The following is a 27,705-nucleotide window of genomic DNA, read 5'->3' on the forward strand; positions in this document are numbered from 1 at the left end:
AACAAGAACCAGAAGGCATAGGTTTAAGGTGGGATTTAAAAGATTTAATAGGAACCTGAGGGTAGTGTGAAAATAGACTGAGCTGCCAGAAGAGGTATTGAGGCAGGTACCATAAGAACATTTTAAAGGCATTGTGACGGGTGCATGGATATTACGAATTCAGGGAGATATGGGCCAAACATGGCAGGTGGGACCAGCATAGCTTAGGCATCTTGATTGGCATGGACAAGTTGGGCCGAAAGGCCTGTTTCCGTGCTGTATGACTCTAAGTCTCTGTAATTATGAGGTGCCGTGCTGAAGAAAAGGGGGAGTGCTATTCTGCATTTGGTGAGGTGACTGGTAGCCTAAAATGGAGAGCCTGCTCCATTCCTAGAGCCATTGGAGATCTTTGAAATATCTTCAACGGACTTTATCTTGCACTGCATGTCATTCCTTTTATCCTGTTTCAGTACACTGTGGACGGCTTGATTATAATCATGTTTAGTATCGTCGCTGACTGGATAGCATGCAATAAAAATCTTTTCGCTGTACCTGTGACAATAATAAACTAAGCTAAACTCTAAGATTCACCAGTGTTTAAGAAGGAACTGCAGATGCTGGAAAATCGAAGGTACACAAAAAAGCTGGAGATACTCAGCGGGTGCAGCAGCATCTATGGAGCAAAGGATATAGGCAACGTTTCGGTCTGAAGAAGGGTTTCGGCCTGAAATGTTGCCTATTTCTTTTGCTCCATAGATGCTGCTGCACCCGCTGACTTTCACCAGCATTTTTGTGTACCTTCTAATGGGGCTTTCTCACGGCGCGACTTGACGCAAGATGTAACCAGAGTGAAGTGGTCGTGGTCTAGCACGATATCACACGATATAACGGGGGGTAGATAAAGAGTTCCCACGGGTACTCGGCATTTCTGTTATTTGTGCGAGTGACTTGTCCGTCTCCCGAGCTTTCCCGTTAAATCTTGAATGAACATTGGGAACTGTGAAGTGTAGTTAAATCATCACGTGGCACAAATGATGTAACTTTTTTTTCACACACTATAAATACTAGGTACATGGAGAAGTGGTGCAACCGAGGTGGAAATGGTCCCACTGCAGCATTTCAAAGGTAACTCGGGCACATACAGTGGGAAAGAGCAAAGAGGCCATCTCTGCGCTTACTACAATTCACAATTGGGGAGTGTGCTGTGGCAGGACAGGTCTATTGATGGGTAGCCGACCACAGGAACACTACTGCATGTTAGCAGACATGCATAGAAAATAAGCTGATAATAATGTCCCGTTGTAATCCTGCTTACTTTTCTTTGTTTCACTTTAAAGTGTTGTCCTCTGAAAAGTGCTTCCTATAAGATGGTCGTCCACAAAACCTGCCATTTAGCACATTGCATTGTCCCTTTTATTGCCTGAGTTTAGGCTTGTTGCGGAGGTTAATGAATAGAATCTGTTTAAAAAAATCTAGCGTGCCTCATTTGTTGATTTTCATGTTTGCGAAGCCCTTTTTTAGACAAATGGTGTTTGGTGTGATGCACCTTCCCTCAATATGTGCAATAAGTCGTCTTTTTATATTGTCAAATAGGAATAAAGACTTTGCCTCACATTGACCGTGATGATTGTCTTATTGTATTATCTACTGAGAGGTGAAACTTTCAAACGTTTAAATAGCTCAGCAATTGAGGGACCTGAACACTCAAAAATGAAAAAGAATGAAAATGTGATTATATCACCTCCCTTCAACTATTTTGTGTTTCAGCATGAGAAGGATTGTAACATTAGAGACATTCATCTTGTAGTGATGTGTTAATGAAGAATTGCAGACATCAATCTGATAGTAAAAAATATATTTATTTAACAATGAGGTAAACAAGCACTGACAATCAAACTGCTGAGTTAAAAGCTTTATCACACTTCAGGCGTTCGCAGGAGTTCCCACGGTAAACGCAAGAGTTATTACGGATATCGCAGTGGCCACTACGTTCATATAATGTTTCAATGTTCAACCACAAGTGTACAAGTCACTCTTGGAGAAATTCAAGCTTGCTTGAATTTTCTCCCGAGTCAACAAGTTACACGAATACCTGTCGTTAGCGCCACGGTGGTCCAGGATTGCCGTACGGTAATCGTACGAGGTTCCCACGATGTTCAACTCTGGTTACCTCTTGCGTCAAGTCGCCCCGTGAGAAAGCCCCATAAGATTCACCAACTTGATAAACAGAGCAGAGCACTGATATGAGACCACACAATTTAATAATGGTAAATAAATGCCAGTGAGTTTGTTTTAGCAGCTAATTTGGTCTTTGTTGCACATGGCTGTGTGAACTTTTTAATTTTGCATCATTTAAATAACATATGATATCATTGCCCTATAATTCACTTCTGCTTTCTATTATAGCATTTGCATATTCTGCTTGTCTTTATCATTGTAAATGAATTTAAGGATGGCAAGCAGCTGAATTGCTTGGCAATTGATGGATCCCTTTTAAAAGCAGTTTGATTTTTCACAGTGAATAATGTAATATTTTCAACCTTCATCCTTTCATCCTCTGAGAAATGATGGTATATTGTAACAGACAGGCTAGTTTCTGAGCAATTTATTCATCAAATGAATCTCCAGAACATCGATTCCTTATTTCCATTTCTCAATCACATAATTGATTGAAATGTGAGACATTAATAGAGTTGGTGCAGCATTTTCCCACGTGGACCCTGATCGTTTACAAAAAAATGTAGGATTTAAAAGGCTTGACTGGTTTTTGGCATTTGCCACTAATGAGGAACATGTAATTAGGTGTATGGATGAGGTGAAAGTTTCAAGAAAATGGGGACTGTCAGTCAGAGATAGAAAGAGAGTGAGAGAGAGGGCGTAACAACAGATTCCTGACAATGATCCCTTCACACTGGAACTGGCTTTTTTTTCCTGCTTCCGCTATGATATAAGCAAGTCTGTTCCCCAACTGAAACTAAACTTGGCCTCCATGGACCTTTAATATTTCAACTGAATGAGAGTGAAAGCATGCGTAGAGAGAGACACGGGGATAATGGCATGAAGTGGATTGAGTTCCCTCTCTGTTTGAAAGGGGAGTATTTTCAACAGTCATTTTGAGTGATTTCCATTGTGTGAGAGTATAATGCATGCAAAACAATGGAATGGAAGAAGAAAATAAGTGTATCATCAATGGCTTCAACCAGAACAAATTGCAAGTAAATGTGATTGAAAGGCCATAAATGCATTCTGTCTGGGGAAACATTACAATTGCTTGTACTGAATGAAGTACAAACTTCAGCTGTTGAAGTTTAGTTTTCAGTGTTTAAAGGAAGCAGGAGCTGAATTGAAGCAAAGCCTTTCCACACCTCATGACTTAGTGCCACAGCCACAGAAGCATTCTCTAAAGTGTGATTAGAAATGGTGAGGTTGTTGCTCGATGGGATATGGGAAATGTGTTTGAACGAATCTCAGACTGAAGGAACAAAACTCTGCTTAACTCTTTATGGGAATTGTACAGATCATTGTCAACTCTTTTCCCAATGATCACACCCTCACGGTGTGAAAATGCTAATAATTCAAGTGTGTGTATGCAAACACACACGCATGCATGCACACACATATGTTTTATCTATAAATATAGATATATACATATATTTATCTTATCCTTCAAGTAAATAAAAGGACAACTAATGTAGGAAATGGAAATATCTTGTTTCAAGAAACATTGCAATTGTTTCAGGCAAATATCAAAGGTCTAAATATTCATTGGTCCCATGGATTTTCAATTCCACAGATAATAGTTTTTGTTTTTGAACATAGGCAGAACTTTTCATTCTAAATGTGATCCAGTGTCTGATGGATGAAAGTGTGGTATCTCCATCTCAAGGAAAGCAGTGGACGACCATTCGATTCATCATTTTTATCTGTGATAGATGGGATTTTGGATGATAGAGTTAGGATATAGATCTTTATAAGTGGAAGAATAAGAAGCTGTAGGGTCCAGCCCTGTGTTTCTCATTAAATGATATGTTGGCCACAAATTCATGCAGAGGATTCAGAAACATTTATATATTGAAAGTGTTGAATGAACTATACCTTATTTATTGGGGTGAAAAGCTTATGGGTGCCACCATAGACCCGGGTTCGATCCTAGCATCGAGTGCTCTCTATGTTGAGTTTTCACATTCTCCCTGTTACCGCATAGGTTTCTTCTTGATGCACCAGTTTCCTCCCACACCCCCAAAAAAGTGTGGGTATGTAGGTCAACTGCCATCTGTAAATTGCTCCTCATGTGTAGGGATTGGATTAGAATGCAGAATAACATAGAACTAGTGTGAGCGTGTGATTGATGGTTGGCATGGGTTTGGTAGGCCAAAGGGCCTGTTTCCATTGTGTATCTTTAAATTAATGTACATATTTCAATCATGCAACAGCATAGGCCTTTACTGCATGCTTTGTGGTTGGTTTATCAGCGTGACAGACAATCTGATTTCTTTACCCCTCAGGACTGTTAATTTGCTTGTGGTCAGTTCCACATTAAACAGCGCTGCTTTCAAATATTCTTTTAGTGTACTGGATTGTGCCTGACCCAATCTGCTACTGAGGTTCGCCTGCCATGGGTACTTCAATTCCATTTATATATTGTAGCTATACAGCTCCAAGGGAGCGGTGGAGCAGAGGTAGAGTTCCTGCTTTACAGCACCAGAGACTTAGTTTTGATCTTGACTATGGGTGCTGTCTGTATGAAGTTTGCATGTGCTCCCCATGACCACATGGGTTTTCTTTGGGTGCTCCGGTTTCCTCCCACACTCCAAAGATGTAGAAGTTTGTAGGTTAATTGGCTTTGGTAAAAATTGTAAATTATCCCTTGTGTGTAGGGTAGTGTTAGTGTATGGGGATCACTGATCGGCATGGACTCGGTGGGCCGAACGGCCTGTTTCTGCGCAGTCTCTCTAAACTAAACTAAACGTGGTTTTGAGGAAGGAGCTGCAGATGCTGGTTTAAACCGAAGATAGACACAAAATGCTGGAGCAACTCAATGGGACAGGCAGCATCTCTGGAGAGAATGAATGGGTGACGTTTCAGGTTGAGACCCATCTTCAGACTAAATATGGCCTGTCTCAACCAAGAAGTGAATCAGAGCTGTTAGTGAGCAGAGGTTCTACCTCGGGTACAGAATCTGTTGCACTGTCTAATGAATTTTGATGGCTCAGGCAGCCAAGGCTTTTTACACTCTTTGTGTACAAAGTATGTATTTGATTAGTGAAGGCATTTACGAACATTTGAGTGCATTTAGCTAATTAAAAAAATGTTTTCACTGTACCTCTGTACAAGTGCCAATAAACTAAACTAAACTTTACTAACATCGCTCACTCGTGTGTCAGACGACGCATAGCTCGCTGTTGGCTTCTGTCGTCGTCCAACATGTTGACAGAATTGGTCGCCCGATGCATCACAGAGTGCATTGTGTCGTCGTTTCCACGGATCGCCACGAAGAGGCTTCTGTCATGATCCCCACTTATTACCATTAATGCAGAATATTAATTTTTAAAAGGAGAAATACTTTTTGTTTAAATGAATGGTGAGGGTTAAACCAGGGCGGCACATTGGCAAAGCGGTAGAGTTGCTGCTTAATAGTGTTTGCAGTGTCCGGGACCTGAGTTTGATCCCGAATACGGGTGCTGTCTGTACGGAGTTTGGATGTTCTCCACGTGAACATTTGGGTTTTCTCCGAGATATTCAGTTTCCTCCTACACTCCACAGACGTACAGGCGTGTAGGTTAATTGGCTTGATGCATGTGTAAATTGTCCCTTGTGTGTGTAGGACAGTGTTAATGTGTGGAATGACGGCTGGTCGGCGCGGATTTGGTGGGCCCAAGGGCCTGTTTCCACGCTGAATCTCTAAACTAAATTAAATAAAATTAAACCTTTAAGATGAACAGGTCAGTCCTGGACATATCGGCCATGCTAATGTAACACTGAGGGGCCAGATACAAAGCGCATCAGATCCTTTGTCTCAGTGCGATACTGAACTGCCACTGCATTCAGTGCTGAGTTCAGGAAGAGAGGGAGCTCAGCTGAACCAACAATTTACTTCTGCACTGCGGTTTAGAGGTTGGGAAGTCACTGATGAATAAATACAATTTCACATTAGCTTGTTCAAATCTTTCAAGATATTTTTAACTACCTGTTCCTGCAGCATAATAAGATAATAAACATGCACCATACAGTTACTGAACAAACTTTAAATTGCTTTCAATTCTAATAGTTTTGCTCTCCTTCTTTCACCTCCTGCCTCCTTGTAGTTTAGTTTTAGTTTAGTTTAGAGATACAACACGGAAACTAGCTCTTCGGCTCACCAAGTCTGCGCCATCCAGCGATCAGCCCGTTCACTAACAGTGTCCTACACATTGGTGACAATTTAAAAATTTACTGAAGCCAATTAACTTACAACTTGTATATCTGTGGAGCATGGGTGGAAACCGTATCACCCAGAAAAAGCCCACGCAGTCACAGGGAGAACGTACAAACTCTGTTCAGACAGTACCCAGATTCAGCAAGGCAGCAACTTTACCACAACGCTACTCTGCTGCCCTAGCACAGGCACATGTTCTGTAATTCAACATCACCTCATTCCTGCCAATTATCAATTAAAGTAATGTCTAATGGGAGGAAATTGCTTCTACAAGGTCATTGCTGCCAACAGTGACAGACAAGCATTTAATGCTGCAAGGTTACTTTGACCCTTACCATGTGAGATGTTAATCCATGATTTTCAAAGATGGGTATTGGCCCATTAATTTCAAAGTGCCAGATACTTATCGCTCCCATGGCCTAATGCAAGTATCTTAGGGTCCACTTATTTTTTTTTACTGTATTTTTGCATTTGTGCACCTTATTTAAACAGAATGGTAGAAATGAGCATAACAGCAGCTTCCAACCATATCATGCTTTAAACCTCAATAAAAAAAGTTGATGATTCTCCATTGGGATGTATGATTTAATTGCCCTGTCTCCGAGAGAAAGGTTTTGACCTAGAAATTCAGTTAAACACTGCTTTCTTTTCAGGACCTCATATCTAAGCATTGTTTATCTCATTTTAGAATTCATTTCCGGATTGAATCGTGTAGCTACTGAACCGATTGATCTTATCTCTGGTGTAATGTTATAGATATCCTCAAAAATTCAGAGTATCATTTTGCTTCCTGTTGGTAAAACTGTACCAGTCTGTCATTGGATAATCTTGCCACATGGTTTCCAAAATCCTTTCTCGTTTGCACAGTGGCTGAAACCTTTATTCATGTGGTTACCTGAATATTGAAATAAATATTTCACTGCAGCTGATCATGGCTCAGATGATAAACTTTCACAACTTTGTCAGAGCTTTATAGGTTCAAGTCCTGATTAAAATTCAAGGTCCAAAAATAGAAATGTTGTATAGTGCAGCACAAAGGGAGAGCTCCACTTTCTGAAATGTTGTAAAGTCATACAGCACCGATACAGTCCCATCTAGCCCATGTTGACCATTAATCGCCCATTTACACCAGTCATAGAACGATTCAGCTATACTGCATGGAAACCTGCCCTTAGGTTTAGATGTTTAGAGATACAGCGTGGTAACAGGCACTTCAGCCCACTAGTTCTATGTTATTCCACTTTTGCATCCTGCACACTGGGGACAATTTACAGAAGCCACTTAACCTACAAACCTGTAAGTCTTTGGAATATAGAAGAACCGGAGCATCCAGAAAAACTGATGCTGTCACACTGAGAATGTACAAACTCCATACAGACTGCGCCCGTGGTCAGGCTCCAACCAGGATCTCTGACTCTGTAAAGCAGCAACTCTACCGTTGCGTCTCTGTACCACCCCTAAACAAAGTTTACCTTGTTGATGCTAACCAAGTGATGCTAGACCCGTTTGACTGCATTTGGCGCATATCCCTTGCAAACCTTCCATTAAAATGTCTTTTAAAAGTTGTAATTGTATTTGTTTGCAGGAAGAAAAGTGTGATAGATGTTATTTGTGATTGGAACCTTGATTACACAAGACAATTACGCAAGGGCTTGCACATGATTCAGAACTCGATCCCTTGCATTCCCTGATATATATGAATGATTTAGGTGTAAATTTAGGGGCGTGACTGAAGGACAGAAACAGGGTGTCTAATTGACCATGAGGGTGACAGCTCCAGACGGCTGGAGAATAATCCAGTCACGTGGGCACTAAAATGCCAAATGGAATTTGATCCGGAGAAGTGAGAGGTGGTAACTTAGAAGAAACTGCAGATGCTTGTATCTTGAACAAAAGAAAAAGTGTTGGAGGATCTCAGTGCATCAGGCAGCATGTGTGGAGGGGATGGACAGTCAACATTTTGGATCAGGATCCTGTCTCAGAGTGTAATAAGAGTATAATTCCTTTTCATATTGCTCCAGATGCCATAATATCGTGGCCTCAGGACTTCTTTCAGTCTGCGATTTGAAGGCTTAGTGAAGGTTAATAAATATGTAAATTGTTGAAAAAGGATTTACTAATTTGCCATGAAACCTAATAACATCTTCAGACATCTCAGTAATGCAATACCCTAAATAAAACGTGTATTTGACATTTTTTACATCTACTAAACACATTCATTTTCCCAGGTAGTTTAATTTTGAGGTTGTTTTCTTTCTCAAAACAATTGAATCATGTCTCAAGATCAAGATGTTCTTTCTCTTTTGATTTACACCAATAAATTAGCATTTTGTATAAATTTATAAATCAATAGCATCTCTGTTTATATGATCATTTGGTTGCAGTGTAGGTCCAATATCACTGGAAGAGATCTGCAGGTAACTCAGGGAGAGTATGTGAGAGCCTTTTCGAGTAGACACCTTGCATTGCTTGTAGTTGACCTCATATCAAAACAGAAATAAACCATTCGGTTCATTGTGGGTTGTGCTGCAATGAACTATTCAATTAGTTCCATTCCAAATAATCTTGCAGATCCATCCTTTTTCAAGTATATATCCAGTTTAAAGTACATTTTAAGTTCTGTGTTTAAATACAAAATATCTTGTTTACTTACAAAATTTGGAGGTGACAATTACAATGTTCACATTGAAATGCACTCCCACTTGAATACTGAGACCATGCTAAGGATGGACCCAAAATGCTGGAGCAACTCAGCGGGACAGGCAGCATCTCTGGAGAAAAGGAACAGGTGACGTTTCCGGTCGAGACCCTTCTTCACGACCAAATGTCTGAAATGACCAAATTATCCTGGTTCAAGCGCCTCTACTTCCTGAGAGGATTATGGAGATTCAGTATGTCAAAGAGGATTCTCTTGAACTTCTACAGGTGCACAGTAGAGAGCATACTGACTGGTTGCATCGTGGCCTGGTTCGACAACTTGAACGTCCAGGAGCGGAAAAGACTGCAAAAAGTTGAAAAAAACTGCCCAGGCCATCATCGACTGTGACCTCCCCACCATCGAAGGGATCTATCGTAGTTTCTGCCTTAAAAAGGCAGGCAACATCGTCAAAGACCCACACCATCCTGGCCACATGCTCATCTCACCACTGCCATCGGGAAGATGGTACAGGAGCCTGAGAACTGTAACGTCCAGGTTCAGGAACAGCTTCTTCCCTACAGCCATCAGGCTATTAAACGCTACAACCTCATAAGCTATGAACTACAATAGACTTATAATTATTATTATTATTGCACTGTTATTGTTTTTTGTTCTTTTTTCTGAGTTTTTGTTATATTGTATATTATGATTACATATTCTGTTGTGCTGCAGCAAGTAAGAATGTTATTGTTCTATCTGGGACATATGACAATAAAACACTCTTGACTTGACTTGACTTCTTCTCTTCATTCATCAGGTTCTTGTATCATCCTGCACAACCCTAAACCACAACCCTAGCTCAGCATCAAACTAGTAAGGGCTTCAAGATCTCACTGTATACTGCAGCTTGCAGTCTAGTCGCCGATTAAAACTGATAATATATTGTGTTATTGTTTAGGTATGTTTAATTGTTATATTGTGTAAAGCTACAACAAGTAAAATTTCCATTGTTCTGGTGCCAGTGAATATGACAATTAAACACTATTAACTTACCACGCCACGACAAGAAACTTGCAGTGACTTGGAGGTCCGAGGTGGGCGTCATCAATATACGTGTGGGATTTAACCCTCCCATCTTTGGATGTGGTCCCAGGAAGGAGACTGTAGATGGCAATTTGGAAGCGACTGAGAGAGCTCAGCAGTTAGTAATGCAGAACATGTGTCCATTAGAATGGACTCAAGTCAGGGCAGTCTCACCACCTGGGGGAGAGGTTTTGGAGGTGGAGCATGGGCAATGATGAGAAGATGACCTTGGGCTCTGAGACTGTCCATCCTTTGGACAGCTGTAACTGGGATAACAGAGCTGGGCTGGTAGATTTAAACTGTTTCTGTGAGATAACCAGCTGGGAAAAAAAAGCCTGATTAAATTAATTCAGGTTTAACAGCTAAATATCCATATATATTAAATAAAACATTTTATAATTGTTTGATGGCTACTTGTATAATAATATTAATTACTATATTCAGCAGTATTGAAATCAAAATTATTTTTCTGTGTATAGAACCAATGTGTATGGATTCAATCAGAATCACTAATGTAATGAGTAGAAAACTTGATTGTCTATATATACCCGCTGCAACTTGCTTTGCGGTTTTACATCGGCACACATTATTTATATTTGGAGTAGTATTAAATGTTATGAGTCTAAGTGGAAGGGTGGGTGCACAGGGTAAGGGACTGATCACCCATGATCATATTGAATGGCGGTGCTAGCTCTTGCACCTATTTTCTATGTTTGCGATGATGTTGCTCATCAGCTAATTTTGCTGTGTGGATGATTCAAGAACTGAGGTTATATTACTCTCCACTGGCTTGATCTTGTTGGCGGCCTCGTGAAAAAACGTTTTAACTGATTTCCTCCATGTGTTTCCACTGCTGTCCTTTCTTTCAGAGGATCAGCTTCCTGTAGGTTATCCCACGATAGACATGGGCCCTCAGTTGAAGGTGGTTGAGCGAACACGCACAGCCACCATGCTGTGTGCGGCAAGTGGTAATCCAGATCCTGAAATTACATGGTTCAAAGACTTCCTGCCTGTTGATACAAGCAGCACTAATGGACGCATCAAACAGCTACGGTCAGGTAGGGTCTTGTTTCTGTTTCTGTTATCACGTGGTAGATTGTTTTCTAGGTAATTTTTTTTGATTTCCGATCTTTTTTACGTGTACTTTGGTGTATTGTTCGTGTCTGTGATGTTGCCATAGCTTGCTCCAGTGTCTGTGTGTGCAGCTTCTGTTAATTCCATATTGCTCACTGCTGTGACTGTATTTTTGATGTTTTTTAAAAACTGCTTTCAGCAGTACTTAACAGATCCATTTTTCTCTTTCTGTTTCCTTTATTCTTTTTTTTAACTGATTAAGTTGGAAAACATTGGGCTTCATTCAGAATTGCAAGGAGAAACAAATGGTTTTAAATCTTTTAAAACCAATCTTCAGACTAAAAAACTAAAATTAACAAACTGTATTTTGTTCTATCTTCTCTGCATTTTTAACCTAACAAAAAATAGATGGTTGTTTTGTTCCATTTCATTGACAAAGTGTACAGTACTTTTTTCCATTTCTGGATGTACAATGGGATCTTTGGAACTGACTAAAGTTGGTGTTTGATTTTTGATTCTGAAGCATTTTTCCTTTTAGCCACAGTAGTGTATGTGCACTAAAGCCTTCCAGACTAAATATCAGGATCTACAGAAGCCTGCTTTTCATGTAGACTTTAGCTTTTTCTGCTACCTTTGACCATGGCACTCCTTTTGAAACCCTTTAATATTCTTTACCTGCATTCCCGAGTTTCTTATTTTGCTGTAGCAAGTAGATGAGCTTTACCTGATCCTAAATTTATTAAGTAACGTGCTGAAACATTTGCTAGTGGCCACTGGTAGTCTGTAATAACCTGTTTACATTCACGTTAGTAACTATAACTTTCTATACTGAGATGTTTTGAACACATGTGTTCCAGGATTCTCAGCTTTGACCTGTCCTGTGATGTTTAAGTCGTCTTGTTAACTGCCTCTTTGCTTGTTGTCGGCAGAATTGTGTAAATTAACCTGTTAATGTGAATTTAGATTAATTTTCACCTGTCAAGTAGATGATATAGTTTTAAAGCTTTAATTCTGAAAACTTGTGCCAAATTATAAGGAATATAATAATATTTTTATGCTGTCTTTCTTCTTTCCGTATTAAATCTCCAGAATCCTTTGGTAAGTGCTTAGTTCTGAAGCGCACTTCACCCCCACTAATTTTCCATGTTCAGATTAAAATGCATGGCATGCATTTTACTAACAGTTAGTGTAGTCACTGGATCTCTTCGTAGTGGCACACACTTCCACAAAAAAAAGTTCTATCAGCTGTAAGATACACCTGTCTAAAAAAAATCGATACACAAACTTCACTTAGATGTAGATGAGTAGATGACATAATCCAACCTAAATGGTAGTATTTATATCCACCAAGCCTACAGTGTTTACGATATTTGCTTAAACAGTTATAAATATGTTAAGGGTTCAAGTCTGTCAAACATGTGACCAATCTCCTAAGAATTCACAGTCAATTTCTGCTCTGGTAGCAACAATGTCGCCGAAAGTGGACATTGTTTTTATGGTACAACTTGCTTTACTAACCTTATACTATCTAATATTATCCTGTTTACCAATACAGTAATTCAGCTTCTTTCTAGACCTTTATTCTGTAAATCTAATTTGATTTTATCTTCCAAAGCCCTAGCCTCCTTCTTCTCGTACTAATGCTTCTTCTTTCTAATCTTATTTGCATTCATATTATCCACCCAGGTGGTACGCCAATACGAGGTAAGAATGCTGAACTAACGTTCACAGAATTGATCCTTCTCATTTCTTCTGTCCTTTCATACCTCTCATGTTTGTCACGTAAAGATGTCCATTCTTTCCTGTTTTGCTTTGTCCACTTTGTTTTCTGTTCAATGATGTTCCTGTTGTGTCTGTTTTATTTGCTTTGGATGTAAAGGATTTTATTTTTGATATGCTTAGATACTGCATATCATTGTCCTTTGTCCATACCCAGTCACAGCGTATAATTTGTCCCTCTTTTTGTACTATTACAAACTCAGGGTAACCCCCCCTTCCCTTTCTCAAACATGACCTGCATAGCTGTACTTGATCTTGAGCGTGAGATCACGTGAAGTGTGGAGCATCTGCAAAAGACCTGGAATAATTATTTTTTTTGTCACCTTTTTACCCTCCCTTCAAGGACTGAGATTTGTCATTTTTCTTCACTTTTTCTTTTTCCCTTCTTCAAACCAGCACTTTTCACACTTTCCTTATCCAGATACACTTTTTTTTTCTTTTCAAAAAAACTTTTTCACGGATTTGCGAGTTCGAGTTTTTCAAGCAACCAACTTCTTCAAGACTCACAAGCCGGAGGCACCCTGTGAACATTTTGATGTGCGGTGAAGATGGCAGCGCTGGGCTTTTTTTTCCTTTTTAACATAAGCGTAAGCTCAGACAATAATTTTGGATATTTTGTCTTGCATTTTGTGGGCAGACACTCAAATACTAATCCCACTGGTGGATTTTTTCGTGTCTTGGGGCCCAATCGGGTCGACGCCAGAGGTTGGTTTCTCTTTCCAATTGACTTGGGCCACCATTTTACAATGAGACGAAGTGTGAATTTTTCTTTACTGATCCAATTTACTCTTATGTATTTTTATTTTTCAGCAAAAGGGTCTGAAAGATTGTAAGTTGCACCATAATTACATTTATGTCCTACAAGGTTGCATGTATAGCAAGAGTTACTTTTTAAAAGGTCTTTTGAAACGGTATTTTGAGAGATTATGCCTAACTAACCAAAATTCTTTTTTTCACTTTGAGCAGCTTTTTGTGTTTTTGCTGCACATTTTTGACTGAAGAAAATGTTTCTTGAGAAACGTGTCTGCCTTTTTCAACAATTTCGAATCTTTGTGGTGACTTTTTTAACATTAACTCTTTTACTTTATACAAAAGCCATGCTCCTTTGAAGCAATCTCGCCCATCCATTGACCAGTGAATTGCCCAGAGCAGGATTTCGTTGTGAAAAGTCATTTAAAAAAAAACAAAAACATTCTCCTGCTGGTGGTTTTAATGGTGTGAAATCCGTCCTTCACTAACTTACCCATCACATCCACTCTGTCTGTTCACCTTAGCAAAGCGATGACTCGACGCTGAATGGAGCTTCGCACACAAGTCCTTTCATGATGTTGAAAGGATTTGAATGAGTGAATAAAGAAGCTGAATTGGCAAGGCGTTCTCTAACAAGTTTCTGTGCACATTTTTGTTTTCTCTCTACCATGCAGGTGCCCTCCAAATCGAGAACAGCGAAGAGTCGGACCAAGGGAAATATGAGTGCGTGGCAACAAACAGTGCTGGTACACGTTATTCTGCCCCTGCCAATCTATATGTGAGAGGTAGGGAACAATAACACCCTGGCATCCACTATTCACAAAGGCTCAGGGCATTGGGAGCATTTCTAAATAAATGTAAATAGCTATTGCACTAGATAACAGAAGGACTAAGTAGTGGAAAAAAAATACAATTAGAAGTTGCATTGAGTTAAAAAGCAACACACTTGAGCCCAATCTATCCCGTGAGTTGGGTTTGTAAGTATATATATTTTTTATATTTTTACTTATTTTTTCTCGTATTAATTTTAAATCTGTGCTTTATATTTATGTTATTTTGATAAGTTTGTTTCAGTTAACTTGATTGCTTGGTGTGCTACTAATCATTAATAATTAATTCCAAGCACTGGGGATATGTGTGTGAATGCACTTAAATCGTGAGGTGCATGGGGTGGAGAGACTGTGTGTAGACACTAGCTTCCCGACTAAACATCAGCAGAGCACAATTGATTATTTTTTTCTTTTCCTTCGTGATAAACTACAGAGAAACCTGCAAACCCCTGGCACTGCAGTAATGAACTGAGTTTGGAAGCTGTCTTGTTTTCACCCTGAATTATCTCAAGAAAGAGAGAGTGTACTGCAATGAAATAATGTGACTTTATGTACCCTGTGCACTTATGTAAACTGTACACTCAAGTCCAATCTGCTCACTTTCATCCTGGGCATCTGTCTGCTTACAGCTGGGGGCAGATCCATGTCGAATCCCAGAAAACACTTTTTTTTTGCATTTATTTTCTTCTTGACTGGTATACCTGAAAATTATTTAGCAGATAATTTTAAAACTATATGATTCCATTACCATGTGGATGATGAACAATTCAGAATGAATGTAACAACTTTAAGCTCATTACTGCAGTGTTGGTGCTCCCTGCTAAAACTAGCTTCTTCTTGGATTACTTCCCCACTGCCTTTGTTTCTTTTTCCTGTTCTGCCTTGAACAAGTGGAGGGTTTTATGATTGCAAACTATCCAGAAAGCCAAGTGATCTTGACTTATCAACAATGGCATAAACCCTCTATAGCATTAGGGAGGTTAAATTATTTGTTTCATCAAATGGACTGAAAATATCAATATGATGGTATTTGTAGTTAGTGGGCACCATCTTAAAGTCAAACAAATGGTGATTTATTAAAGTCGAGGTAGGAAGGCTTGATCAGAGCTAGATAACATGTACTAGTAGCAGTTGATAGCCTTTATACGGCCTTTTTACTCTCTCTGTGTTTCCCTTGTTTTTCTCCTTTCCTCATTTCATTGTGTTCTGCATCAAACCCCCTACATCCCTCAGAGCTGCGAGAAGGTTGGTGTGTTTTTTACTTTTTACCCACCTTAAGCAATATTGATTGAAATAACAAGAAAAAAAAAATTCTGAAATGAATGTAGCTGCATTGTGGCCTTTGATTAATGTTATGTCTTATATGAAGCTTTTGGTTTTGGCTGTTGGTGCTTGTGAGCTAATGACATCAAACAGAGGCGCATGTTGGATGGTGATGTGCATTGGGATGCATGGCCAGCTGTGACCTGCTAAATTGGTCAGTGTTCCTGCTCTTTGATTCTCACTGATGCCTGTTGCTCAGGGAGACCTACCAAATATGGAGGGTTGTGCTTCCTAGTACAAAGCTTTCCAAAGCATGAGTGAAATATACCTCTTCTGGTTCAGTTATTGTTTTCCAAGGAAAAGAATTAAAGTGTCTCGTAATGCAAAATCTATATTAATATTGGCTGCTTCCTGCTTTTATTGTAGCACTGGACCAAGTGCAGACCCGTTGGGTCTGTTCCCCCAACATGCGGTTGGGGGGAGCGGCATGTGGTTGGGGGGCGGCATGCGGCGTCACACACATTAACCACCCCCACACACACACTAACTACCCCGCGGCACACACGCTAACTACCCCCCTTGTTAATATATTAATATTATTAATTTGTTCCTTTTCCCCCATACCCGCACTTTCCACTGTCGCAGAGCCCCCAACGCGCAGGTGCGTCTAGAGAGGGAGGGGGGGGGGGTAGAGAGTGAGGGCAGAGGAAGGAGAGGAGGGAGGGGGGGGGGGAGGGGGGGGGGGGGGGGGAGGGAGGAGCCATAGACCCACACACCCACAGAGTTTTAAAAGTATATAGATATTCTCTCTGTCTAAAGATTGCTTGCTCCTTTACCCATGCTACCAGCCATCATTGCTCACAAGGTCATAATGGGTCACTGCAAAAAATAGCCTTGCAGCACATTTTCTAAAACAACTCGTGCATATTATAGAGTAAACCAATAGAGAATTACTGCAAATACTTTAACTGCACACTTATGTGCATAGATTTCTTTTGAATATTTTGTCTGCTTTGAACTTTATTCTTGGCCTAGGCCTGTAGATTACAAGGCAGTCTCCAACTGAAATGGTGCCTGTGAAACCAAAATCGAAGGAACAGCACAGGCATTTAAGTAGAGCTTGTTGAATATACCAAGCAGGAGCACTGATAAAAAAAGCTTTATTAAACTTTGAGTCTTGTGTATGGTCCAGTCTTGTAAATGTGCTTGTGCGCTAATTATCTTATTGACTACATTACTTATTTGCAGTAACACTGAGTGCAAATAACCCAGTTATTGCATCTACTGTCTAATGTAAATGCATAGTTTGCTTTGAATGCTGTCAGTGAAACCTTGCTTCTTAAACTGGCTTTCCCTTCCCTGGATTTGTATAATACCACAATAGCAGCATATTCTAATATGCTCCTGCTCAGTTCCTTCCTATTTTTTTTCTCCTCCTACCCCACCCTATGGATCTTGGATTTTACATTCAATGTCTTTTTCAAAAAAAAATCATTTTGTTTCTATATTATGTTGTCCTTTTATAATTGTCTTCAGCATGGTGGTGAACTCCAGTCAACCAACCGTATGCTTGCTTGCATGACTTGACCCAGTTAAAGTAACAAGCTTTGCCTTGTTTTCAAATGTAACTATATGTTTATATGTTAGTGTGAGGTCTTGAGGCTGCATCCACTTTGACTGAGTCTGAAAGCAAATGAGTTGCACTTTCAATGTACTGTAGATGACGTGTACCAGGGGTCTGATGTGACAATGTGGTCAAGCACATTAACCCACATCAACTGGAAGTACGCAGCATTGAAGTTGGTTTTGTACTCAACTCAAGCATGGTGTTGATCCTCCAATTCTTTCTTCCGTGTGTATTTATTAATATATCTGTGCATGGTGTATGTGTAATGTTAGTCTGTAGTTTAGTCCAATGTGGGAAACTTATAGGTTTGATCTAAATTGATGTACAAATAGAACTGATGCAAACATAATTGAAAAATTCTATTAAAATATATTTTTTTACTGGTTTACGTTTAAAGTCAAATGTGTAATATAGTTCTGTGTTGGGACAGATGTTTTGTAGAATGCATGTCATGCTTTCAATGTGTGGAAAAGTTGTTTTTTTTTGTACATGTTGTTACCTTTTTGTGTTTTGTTGCAGTTCGGCGTGTTCCACCAAGATTTTCTATCCCTCCGACAAGCCACGAGATTATGCCCGGTGGAAGTGTAAATATCACCTGCGTCGCCGTGGGCTCCCCAATGCCTTATGTGAAGTGGATGCTGGGTGCAGAAGACCTGACTCCTGAAGACGACATGCCGATCGGACGTAACGTTCTGGAGCTCAACAATGTCAGGGAGTCTGCCAATTACACCTGTGTGGCCATGTCGACACTCGGAGTTATAGAGGCATTTTCAGAAGTCACTGTTAAAGGTGAATTATATTTACAAAAACTACCATGGACCAGTAAATTTGCTAAAAGATGTGTTATATTTACATGATGCATGGCTTTTCTATGATCCATCATCCAATTTTGAATTGTATTCTTGGGATATTGGAGCAAAAATAATAAATTTTAAAATGGTTAGATTAATTACTGCCATAAAATCACTAGATAGATCCTTGGCATCTTCAATCCAAACTATTTTCAAAATCGCACTCTTGTCATTTCCAATATATTCTGGTCAAACGTTACCAATCATTTTAATAATGGACATAGATAAGAAGGAAATTTCATAATTAAATTTCCAATATTAAATACTTTGGGGTGATTGTAACTGTGTCAATGCAAAGGTCACACATCTGCATATCTATTTAAGGTTGTGCTTACATCATGCTTTTATCTGCAGCTTTGCCGAAACCTCCAGGCACTCCATTTGTAACTGAAACCACAGCGACGAGTGTCACATTGACTTGGGACTCAGGAAACCCAGAGCCTGTGGCTCACTATATCGTGCAGCACAAGCCCAAGCATTCAGAAGGGCCGTTTGAGGAGATCGATGGAGTAGCTACAACAAGATACAGTGTTGGAGGACTGAGCCCTTACTCAGATTATGAATTCAGAGTTATCGCGGTGAACAATATTGGTCAAGGGCCACCGAGCGAAGTGGTGGAGACACGAACAGGTGAGCAGGCTCCTTCCAGCCCCCCTCGGTCTGTGCAGGCACGGATGCTGAGCACCACCACCATGTTGATTCAGTGGGAGGAGCCGGAGGAGGCCAATGGGCAGATTCGCGGATACAGAGTTTATTACACTATGGATCCCAACCAACACATTAACAACTGGCAGAAGCACAACGTTGATGACAGCATGCTGACAACAATTGCAAACCTCACCCCAGAGGCGACTTACACCGTACGTGTCCTGGCTTTCACTTCTGTTGGAGATGGACCACATTCACCTGAGATACAGGTTAAAACTCAGCAAGGAGGTGAGTCATCCACTTGCCCTAACTTGAGAAACTGTCTTCTAATTTCACACCAATTTTTCTCTTGTGCAATTATAAGATAGGTTTCTTCTCTATATGTTATTGTAAGATTTATTTGATGACAAAACTTAGATTTTGTTCATGGTGCTCTGTTATCATAAGGTCATAAGGAATAGGTGTAGAATTAGGCCATTCGGCTCAGCAAGTCTACTCCGCCATTCAACCATGGCTGATCTATCTCTCCCTCCTAACCCCATTCTCCTGCCTTCTCCCCATAACCTCTGATACCTGTACTAATCAAGAATCTATCTATCTCTGCCTCAAAAATATCCACTAACTTGTCTCTACAGCCTTGACTACATCCACTGACTTGGCCTCTGTTGCAGCGAGAAATAAAGCCATGCAGTGGCTGATGTGTCTGGCAGTATTAACTTTTCAAAAATACACTCACCAGCTCTTCCTTTCACAGGGGAATTTCAGATTTTGACCATCTTCAGTTAGAAAAAGGCATAATAATTTTCCACCAAAACAAAAAGCTTTGTGGCCTTTTGAAGTGAAAAGTATCATATTGACAACTAGATTGGTGAATCTATGGTTAAAATGGACTGCTGGTGATTTCCAAATCCTTATTGTGATTGACATGGACATGATTTGGAAAATTACTCCATGTGCAAGCAATGCAAGCTTATTTGTTATTAGAGTGAGCTAGAGAATAAAGGCGGAAATAATAATTCCACCTAACATCAACATCGTAAACTGAGATCAGAATATATCGGATCTCTGTTGCACCCTCAAGAAAATAGTTCTTGGCAGAGTTAGCTCTCTCTCACTCCATGTTAACAGTTTCTTCTTATTGGCCTTATGTGTTTTTGTTGTCATTCATTACAACACTGTGGAGATATTGAGTGATTGTGCAACTGTCGAGTTATTTTGTGCTTTTTCTGACCTATGGGCAGTAGCGATTTATGATATATCTGCAAAAATAGAATCAGTTTGTTACCCTGGAACAACCTGTAGATCATTAGAGAAGTTGGACAACTGAGAGTTGAGGGTCTTGGCTAATGGACAGTGGTACAAAGGATTGCAGTGCGTCCCTGTGAGTGTGTGTGGATTTTTTCCCATTTCTGTTGACGTAAATTATTGTAATGTGCGCATGATGACACTCCAAGCTGTTGAGACTAAGTTAAGGGAGTGTAAAATGGTGAGGTTGAGTAAAGAGATGGCAATGTAAGCAGATAGTTCCCTGAAGATGCTGAGTCTCAAGCTCTCACCCATATGTTTAAAAATATTTGCTGCTGTTGTGAGCTACTTCTGGAGATGTGGTACACTGCCCTTTGTAGGAAGAAGTGGCCTGTGGAGCAGTTCTACAATAAAACTTTATTCATCCCCAGAGAGAAATTAGTCTGCCAACAGTCACATCACACAAGGTAAACAAAAAACTTGAAATTAAAAGTGCAAAAATAAAGAAAAAAGCAAGCGACTGTTATCTGGCTGCCGTGTGCACAGCGCCTTCACGGGAACAAATGAACAAACAAACAAACACAGACTTATCCCCTGGACAGAGGATTCTAAACTAGAGTGCCCCCCCCCCCCACCCCCCCAACACTGGGTCCCCATTGTCTTCCCTGCCGCCCCCCCCCCCCCCCCCACCCTTCATGTTCCATCCCACCGAAGTCCTCGCTGTTGCCGAGGATCTATCTGCTGCCAAGGATCCCGCTGCCGCCAAAGCTCCCACGCCGATGCTTCCGTTGCCGCTGAGGCCCCATCACCACTGAGGCTCCCGTTGCTGTCGAGGCTCAAGTTGCCACCGAGGCTCCCATCGCCGCCGCCGCTGAGGCTCCTTCGACCTGGGCAGGCCTCACCGCCTGGCTTTTCCGCAGTCCCTTGGGAGGCCTGTGGGGCGAGTCGGGCCTACCGGGGCGCATTCTGGTCATCGGTCGTCGCCCGGTCATCGGCACCGTGATTGTTTGGCCAGTGGCTCGGGCTCATGTGGCTCCTTGGGACACTCCCGCCGTTCGCGCGGCTCCCCGGGACACTCCCACTGCACGTGCGGCTCCCCGGGACATGGGGAGGATAAGTGTAGAAGGATATGGGTCAATTGCAGGAAGTTTTGACTAGTATAGAAGGGCCTGTTTCCATCCTCTATGATTCTATGACTCTTGCTGACAGTAGATATTTACAGTTGATTGGGATATAATACTGACTTTGCAAACTTTTATCTATGCAAGAAATCTGAGCAAATGACCTTCTGTCATTTATAGTCCCAGGAAGGTGAGGCAACTTCCACGATCTTTAGTTTATCAAATGAATAACGCAAAAAAAAAAAAATTGCAGATGTGCATTTCTCTGCTCCACTTGCAGACTTAACTGAAATGCATCCTGAATGCCCAGGGGATCTGAGAGAAGTGCAAACTGGTGCAGTATTCATTTCATAAGGCTTGTTTCCTCAATAGACATTGCATATCGGGTTACTGTACTCATTGTGTATGATGGGCCTGACTTGCCAAGAGCAGCCTGGCAAGTCACTAAGCCATTGACTTGAGGTTTTACATTGGGTATCATATTCTAAAGTCAGCCATTTTAATCCATGTGTCATAAAAAACAAAACATCCACCAGAATAGATTTACATTTTGGAGAGGAAGTAAATGCAGTGTAAATCAATAGGGAAATGTTCAAACAAACAATACTGGGAGGTGAAGAATGCTGCCTCAACTTGTCAGGTGCCCCTGTTCCTTATAGGATAAATACAACACTGGCTCTCTGCAGAACTCTGCACTGATGCTGGTTTGGATTATGTCATATCAAACTGATGAAGCACTTGTCCATATCCATTGTTGCAAATAGAGTTATGTTAAGTCTCCAATTATTGCACATTACAGCATGATCTGCAGGACAGACTTCAACATTTGCTTCTTTATTTTACTTTTACAAGTTCTTTAATGCGGACTACAGGCAGGGATAGTTAATGAATGCAGCATTAAAATAAAATTAGATGTAAAACTGGTGCAATCTCATAGTGCATAGTAAAACCAATTATTGTGTCGTCCCAGAGCAAATAAAATTAAATGTTCATAGGTGACACGAGAAACAGCAGATACTAGTTTGCCAAAAAAAAGACAAAATGCTGGAGTAACTCAGCGGGTCAGGCAGCATCTCTGAAGGACATCGATAGGCAATTTTTATAACTAAAGAAAACCCTTGCAAAAGTGAATGTTCAGAAAGAAAGACAAATTGCATTTGCCTAGCACCTTGAGACGAGTAAAAGCATTTTACAATCCGTGAAGGAGTTTGTTTTTTAAAGTATGGTTACTGTGGTGTTGTCAGGAAATCTGTACATGGTGAAGTCTAGTTTGTTTTCACGCTGAGAAAAGCAGCCTGCGCTGAGATTGTTTGCACCCATCTGAGATTGGCAGACAACAGATAATTTTAATATCTTCTGCAAGGCAACACTTATGGTGTTGCAGATCTTCCTTTGCACTACAGGAGAGTCAGATTTTTCATGTATTATTAACGTCCTGTTGAAGAGAGATGAGAGCTACCTCTGAGACAAGGCTCGACAGCAGAACTATTTGATAAGGTATGTGACCTCTATAGTTGATTAAGCACCCTTGTTAAAGACAAGGAGCATTCTCAGAGACTTAAGTGCAATTTGCTGCCTCTTCCAGTCAGCATCCTGAATCATTGGTACTTTGAGAAGCAGTGCAAACCGTACAGTTGGTACTATACGTAGGTGTTTACCACATGTGATTGAGGTTGAATGAATAAACCAATGTTTCTCTCCATCTTTGTGATTGCATCCCATAATCATTTTGAATACCTGAACTGGATCATTCTATCAATGTTCTAAGCTCTTGGGAGTACAACCTATGTTTATATCATCTATTCTCAAAATACAACCATTGAAGCCCTGTTTCCATCAAGAACAGGGCTATAATTCCAAGAGGCAATTCTTATTATTTTTTATGCTTGTGTAGGGATTCTCCTGATTTTATACATGGACACATGAATCCCATGTTACTTAAAAGTTCCTTGAATCATACTGTTACTAAACGGGCTGTGGTATCGTTCTCAGAACAAAAATGGTTGACTCACTCTTGACCATCCTGAACTCTCTTTGCCGTAATTGTGCCCTGTCCCTCAGTCCTCCATGCTCATATCCAAACAACCTGCTGCTCCTCCTGACTTTGTTGGGGACATCATTTTATAAAGTACATAAAAAGTGGTTTAAAACAGATGATCCCATCCAAAATCCTGCCAATCAGAAAATTAACTCTTCCAATTTCAGTCTCTGTCATAGATGTTCTTCCTTTGAAAAGGCACTAAGCATGAAATAGAATAACATAAGAGTACATTGCATTTAGCACTTAGCTTCTGAAATTCAGTTCCATTGAAACCTCTGGACCTAATTTCAGATACCAATTTCAATGAGCACCTATTATGGCAACATACTTTTAGCCAGTGCCTCAGTGATGAATTCTTCTACCCCCGACAACTAATTAATGATCCCGCAAGCATTTCTAAATCTGAGTGTTTTCATTTTTTTGGCAATGATTTATTGAGGGGCATTAATTTTATGAGGGACATAATATGAGGGACATATACACACTCTCCTATCTATCGTTCCAGTGACACCCCCTCCCCATCCACCAAATAGTTCAACCACACCCAACTATACAAGACAAGTATGAACAATCCCACAGAAATGCTTCTTTTAAACGTCTGATATTTGTACTCAGTCACTCTGTCTCAGAAACAAAAATTATTCACTTTCTCTGGAAACAGTTCAACCCAAAGTCTTTCGGGGGGGGGGGGGGGGGGGGGGGGGGGGGGGGGGGGGGGGCAGGGTGAGTAAAAAACCAAATGGAATTGTTATACATACACATTGGAATCCACAGTGTACATCAGGGGGGACAAAGTCAGGCATGTGGTTTAGATCAAAAGTGCTGGAGTAACTCAGCGGGTCAGGCAGCATCTCAGGAGGACATGGATAGGCGATGTTTTAAATTGAGACCTGTTGCTCAACATAAATTCTGTGAGACCCTCACTCACTGCTCCCCCTCTGTACTTCCTGCTGCTTGCTGCCTGCCCCGCTGAGTTACTGGGCACTTTGTGATCTGCAGAACATTCCCACATCTGCAGTTCTTTGAGTCTTCATTTCACTGCTCCACTGTGAAATCTCCTCAAGGTATGCCTACTTTGAAAATGTTCTCTCCTCTCTCCAACATGGGTTTTGTGAGACCTCCTCTCGCTGCTCCCCCCCTTGCGATACCTGTCTGACCTTCTGAGTCATTCCAGCACTTTGTGTTCTATACATTATTTCAGCCTCTGCAGCTCCCTGTGTCCCCAGACATGCAATGAATCTGCTGTCCTGTGCATTGTATGGGTTTGGAGCTTGCCTCATCCAACTATGGTCGCAGTGTCTTTAAGATATCTGCACAGGATCTGAGACACAAAGCTTCATATGCTCATCTTCTCATGCCAGTGATATTCTCTCCCGAGCATCAATTGGAATAATCTTCCGTGTGCGCTGAAAGTCATCTTGCTGAACGTAAGTGGCAGTTAGAGATTCAGATTCTCTAGCTGGACCAGTCATCTGGAGTTTGTAGTTTTGCTGTCATTTCCAATTCATGTTTTGTCAGTTAATACATGAACAATTCTGAAAGTGGAAGATGAAATAAACCAGTATCTTCCGCTAAAAAAGGCAAGTTGGCATTTATTCCATTCCAAACATTCAACGTCTGAAAATGATTAGTGAAGACAATTGTTTTGAGAAACTGGGTTGGCACATTTTCCGGCATTAAATGTACAGAGAGACAGGATCATATCTGCTGCCAATTAAAGCCACAGGCTCAGTTCTGAACAGTGATGGGAGTATTTGCAGAACTGGGATAAGCACATAATCCTACGAGGGATCTGAAAGGTGCTTGGATTATCAGACAGTACTCGGCTTCATTGACGGTGGAGTGGAAATCTATACAAAATTCAAAGGATTATCTGGTCTTCTCAACCATGTGCCCCTCAAGGAGCTGCAGAGCCCAATCTAGTTGGTGACCGACCCCTCCCAAAAAAGACCATAAGTTTTGAGCTACTGAACTGTAAAGTGGGCTCACTTTGGAACTCGCCTCTATGGAGCTGAGGGTTGACGCTAGTCCTGTGAGGCTGCAAAACATTATCTGTGACTGACATGGTCCACTCCAATGTCTCTGTGACATAGCACCTACAACCATCAAGTTAATTTCTGGTAAGCTTACATGAATCTGCTGTGTTGTTTCTGGATTTTAGTATCAATGATATTGGCATTAATTCATGCTGTCATTAACAAAACAAAAACTCCAAGCAATTCTTCTTTTTCTGAGCCCTGCATGTATTCAGGTTGACTCTGCTGATGATGGGTGTGAGGAGGGTGGGTGGGGGGGGGCTGTGGTGGATTTGAATGTTTTTGAATTTGAATGTGTCTTTTATGGGCCTTCATCAATGGATGGCGTGCATATAGTTTGGGAGTCATGCCACAAATGATTCTGGCATCCCTCGTATTATTCAGAAAAGATTAAACTGTGTCCAAATGCTCCGCATGGATTCAATGTGAGGATGTGGTTATTCTGAAGATGAAAAAGTAATTTTGCTTTGGAAGAACATTGCGTTGGAAACTGGTATATTCAGCAGACACATAGTCTTATTCATGCTGTTGAAGTTTCTTTTCATAATTTTTATGAGAACCTCATGGAGCTCCATTCTCATATCTCCTTCATATGTGGGTGCTCCAGCTGGCTGTCTTCTGAAGATGGCAGTCAGAGTAAGTGATAGGGTCTGGCCTAAGGTCCTAATCTGCTATAGTTTGATGGTTCTGATGGTTACCTCCTATGTAAAGACACCATCTTTTTTTTCCAGGGGGGCCATATTCTGCTTTTATATTATCTAATTGAAGAAAGAAATAGTTGTCAACAGTAAGGAAGTTATTCAGCCCTTGAGGTGATGGTGGAGCTTCTCATCTTGCGGCTATTCCTGTATGAAGGTTGAGGAGCCTGGGAACCATAACCTCCTGATTCAAGAATAACATTTTCCCATCAATCATCAAGCTCTAGAATTACTCTTCACAACCCTACTTCAGCAATGAAATACTATAGACTTTCATAGGTTGCGGTCTGGTTATGTAGTATAACTCATGATTTATTGTATCATTGTTTTGTGTATTTTTGTGTTGTTGCATTAATGTGTCTGTAAAGCTGCAGCAAGTAGAAATGTCATTCTTCTGCTTTTGGCGGAACTGACAATTAAACATTCTTGACAATTGAGATTGTTCAACTTTCAGCAAGATCCTGATAGATCTGCATTTTCACTTCACTGACCAGTTTTTGGAGTGTGTGTCTGATCATTTTTGCTTAACAAAATATTTACCAATCTCTGTCTCGGCATGATCAATGGGCAAAGGGTTTGGAAGAGCTCCTCTGCTCTATATTGGAAGATGTGCCTACTAACATACTTTTCAACCACCCTTCTCCCCTTCCACCCACATCTCTCTCTGACTTTACCTTTCACTGCTCCTGTTCTCCTTATATATTCCCCCTTTTGTCTCCCCCTTTATATTCTCACCCTTTTGTCTCCTTTTCAACTCGAACCTTTGTATCTACTGCACCCATCGGCCAGTCAAACCCCCACCCCACTTCCCTGCACCTGTATCCACCTATCACTTGCCAGGCTTTATTCTGTCCGACCTCTCTTTTCTAGTTTTCTCCCTCCTGAAGAAGGATCCCAACCTGAAACACCGCTTGTCCATTTCCTCCACATTTCTTCCAGCACTTTAAAAAAAATCTTGACTCATAGTTGAAGGCTTAAACTTCACTTACAGTAGCAGCCTTATTCAGTCTTTCTGAGAATCAAATGCCTATCAGAGGTTACATGACACTGAGTGATTTTGTCCAGTGCGAGAATGATTTGATTTGGGTATTGACAAACCCCACCTATATTAATCACACATTACAACTTGCTTTAAAGCCTTTTTCCTCATTATTGGTAAGCACTTGCAGAATTACTGCCTACGCATGCACCGTGAATACAATTACCATGAATATTGTTGACAGAGTGCCTCCTGTAGATAATCCCAGTCTGATCTAGATGATTTAATTTAGTCTTCAGATTGTTCAGGCTGCAAGCCAGCAAGCTGGTGGCGAGAATATGTATTCACAATTATGGAGAGAGCAGGGCTGAAAGAGAATCTATATAAGGGACTTTTATTCTCCTTAAATAATAGAGGGCATCTCACGGCATTGTGTGAGATATTGGGACAGCGACCAGTACTGCAATATGTTTAATATTAGGAACCCAGCAATAGGTTTTTTTTGTTAGATTCACAGAGGAAGTTACCTGACCTGGCGCTGGTAGTTCTGCGACTAGATGAGTTGGGGCTAGAAATTCTATCAATCAGCTGTGTGATGGAATTATTTTTCCTTTGCGTTTGTGCATCATGTGGTGGTTGAGCCAAGTC

The 27,705-nt window shown here is 40.7% G+C and overlaps 1 protein-coding gene across 22 annotated transcripts in view; it reads left to right on the forward strand.

The window, feature by feature from the left end:
- The window catches only part of LOC129695551 (receptor-type tyrosine-protein phosphatase delta-like), a 570,848-nt gene that overhangs the window by 369,706 nt on the left and 173,437 nt on the right, over nt 1–27,705 (forward strand). For 21 of the 22 annotated variants that reach the window (XM_055632599.1, XM_055632598.1, XM_055632605.1 and 18 more), the window contains exons 5-8: nt 10,985–11,173; nt 14,393–14,503; nt 17,958–18,227; nt 18,644–19,225. In XM_055632599.1, coding sequence (XP_055488574.1) covers nt 10,985–11,173; nt 14,393–14,503; nt 17,958–18,227; nt 18,644–19,225 — 1,152 coding nt within the window. Of the gene's footprint in view, nt 1–10,984; nt 11,174–12,278; nt 12,288–12,875; nt 12,894–14,392; nt 14,504–17,957; nt 18,228–18,643; nt 19,226–27,705 lie in introns of all 22 variants that reach the window. The other variant, XM_055632618.1, reaches the window with a different exon arrangement.

This window comes from Leucoraja erinacea, chromosome 3 (assembly GCF_028641065.1).
Source record: "Leucoraja erinacea ecotype New England chromosome 3, Leri_hhj_1, whole genome shotgun sequence".
Classification (NCBI taxonomy): domain Eukaryota; kingdom Metazoa; phylum Chordata; class Chondrichthyes; order Rajiformes; family Rajidae; genus Leucoraja; species Leucoraja erinaceus.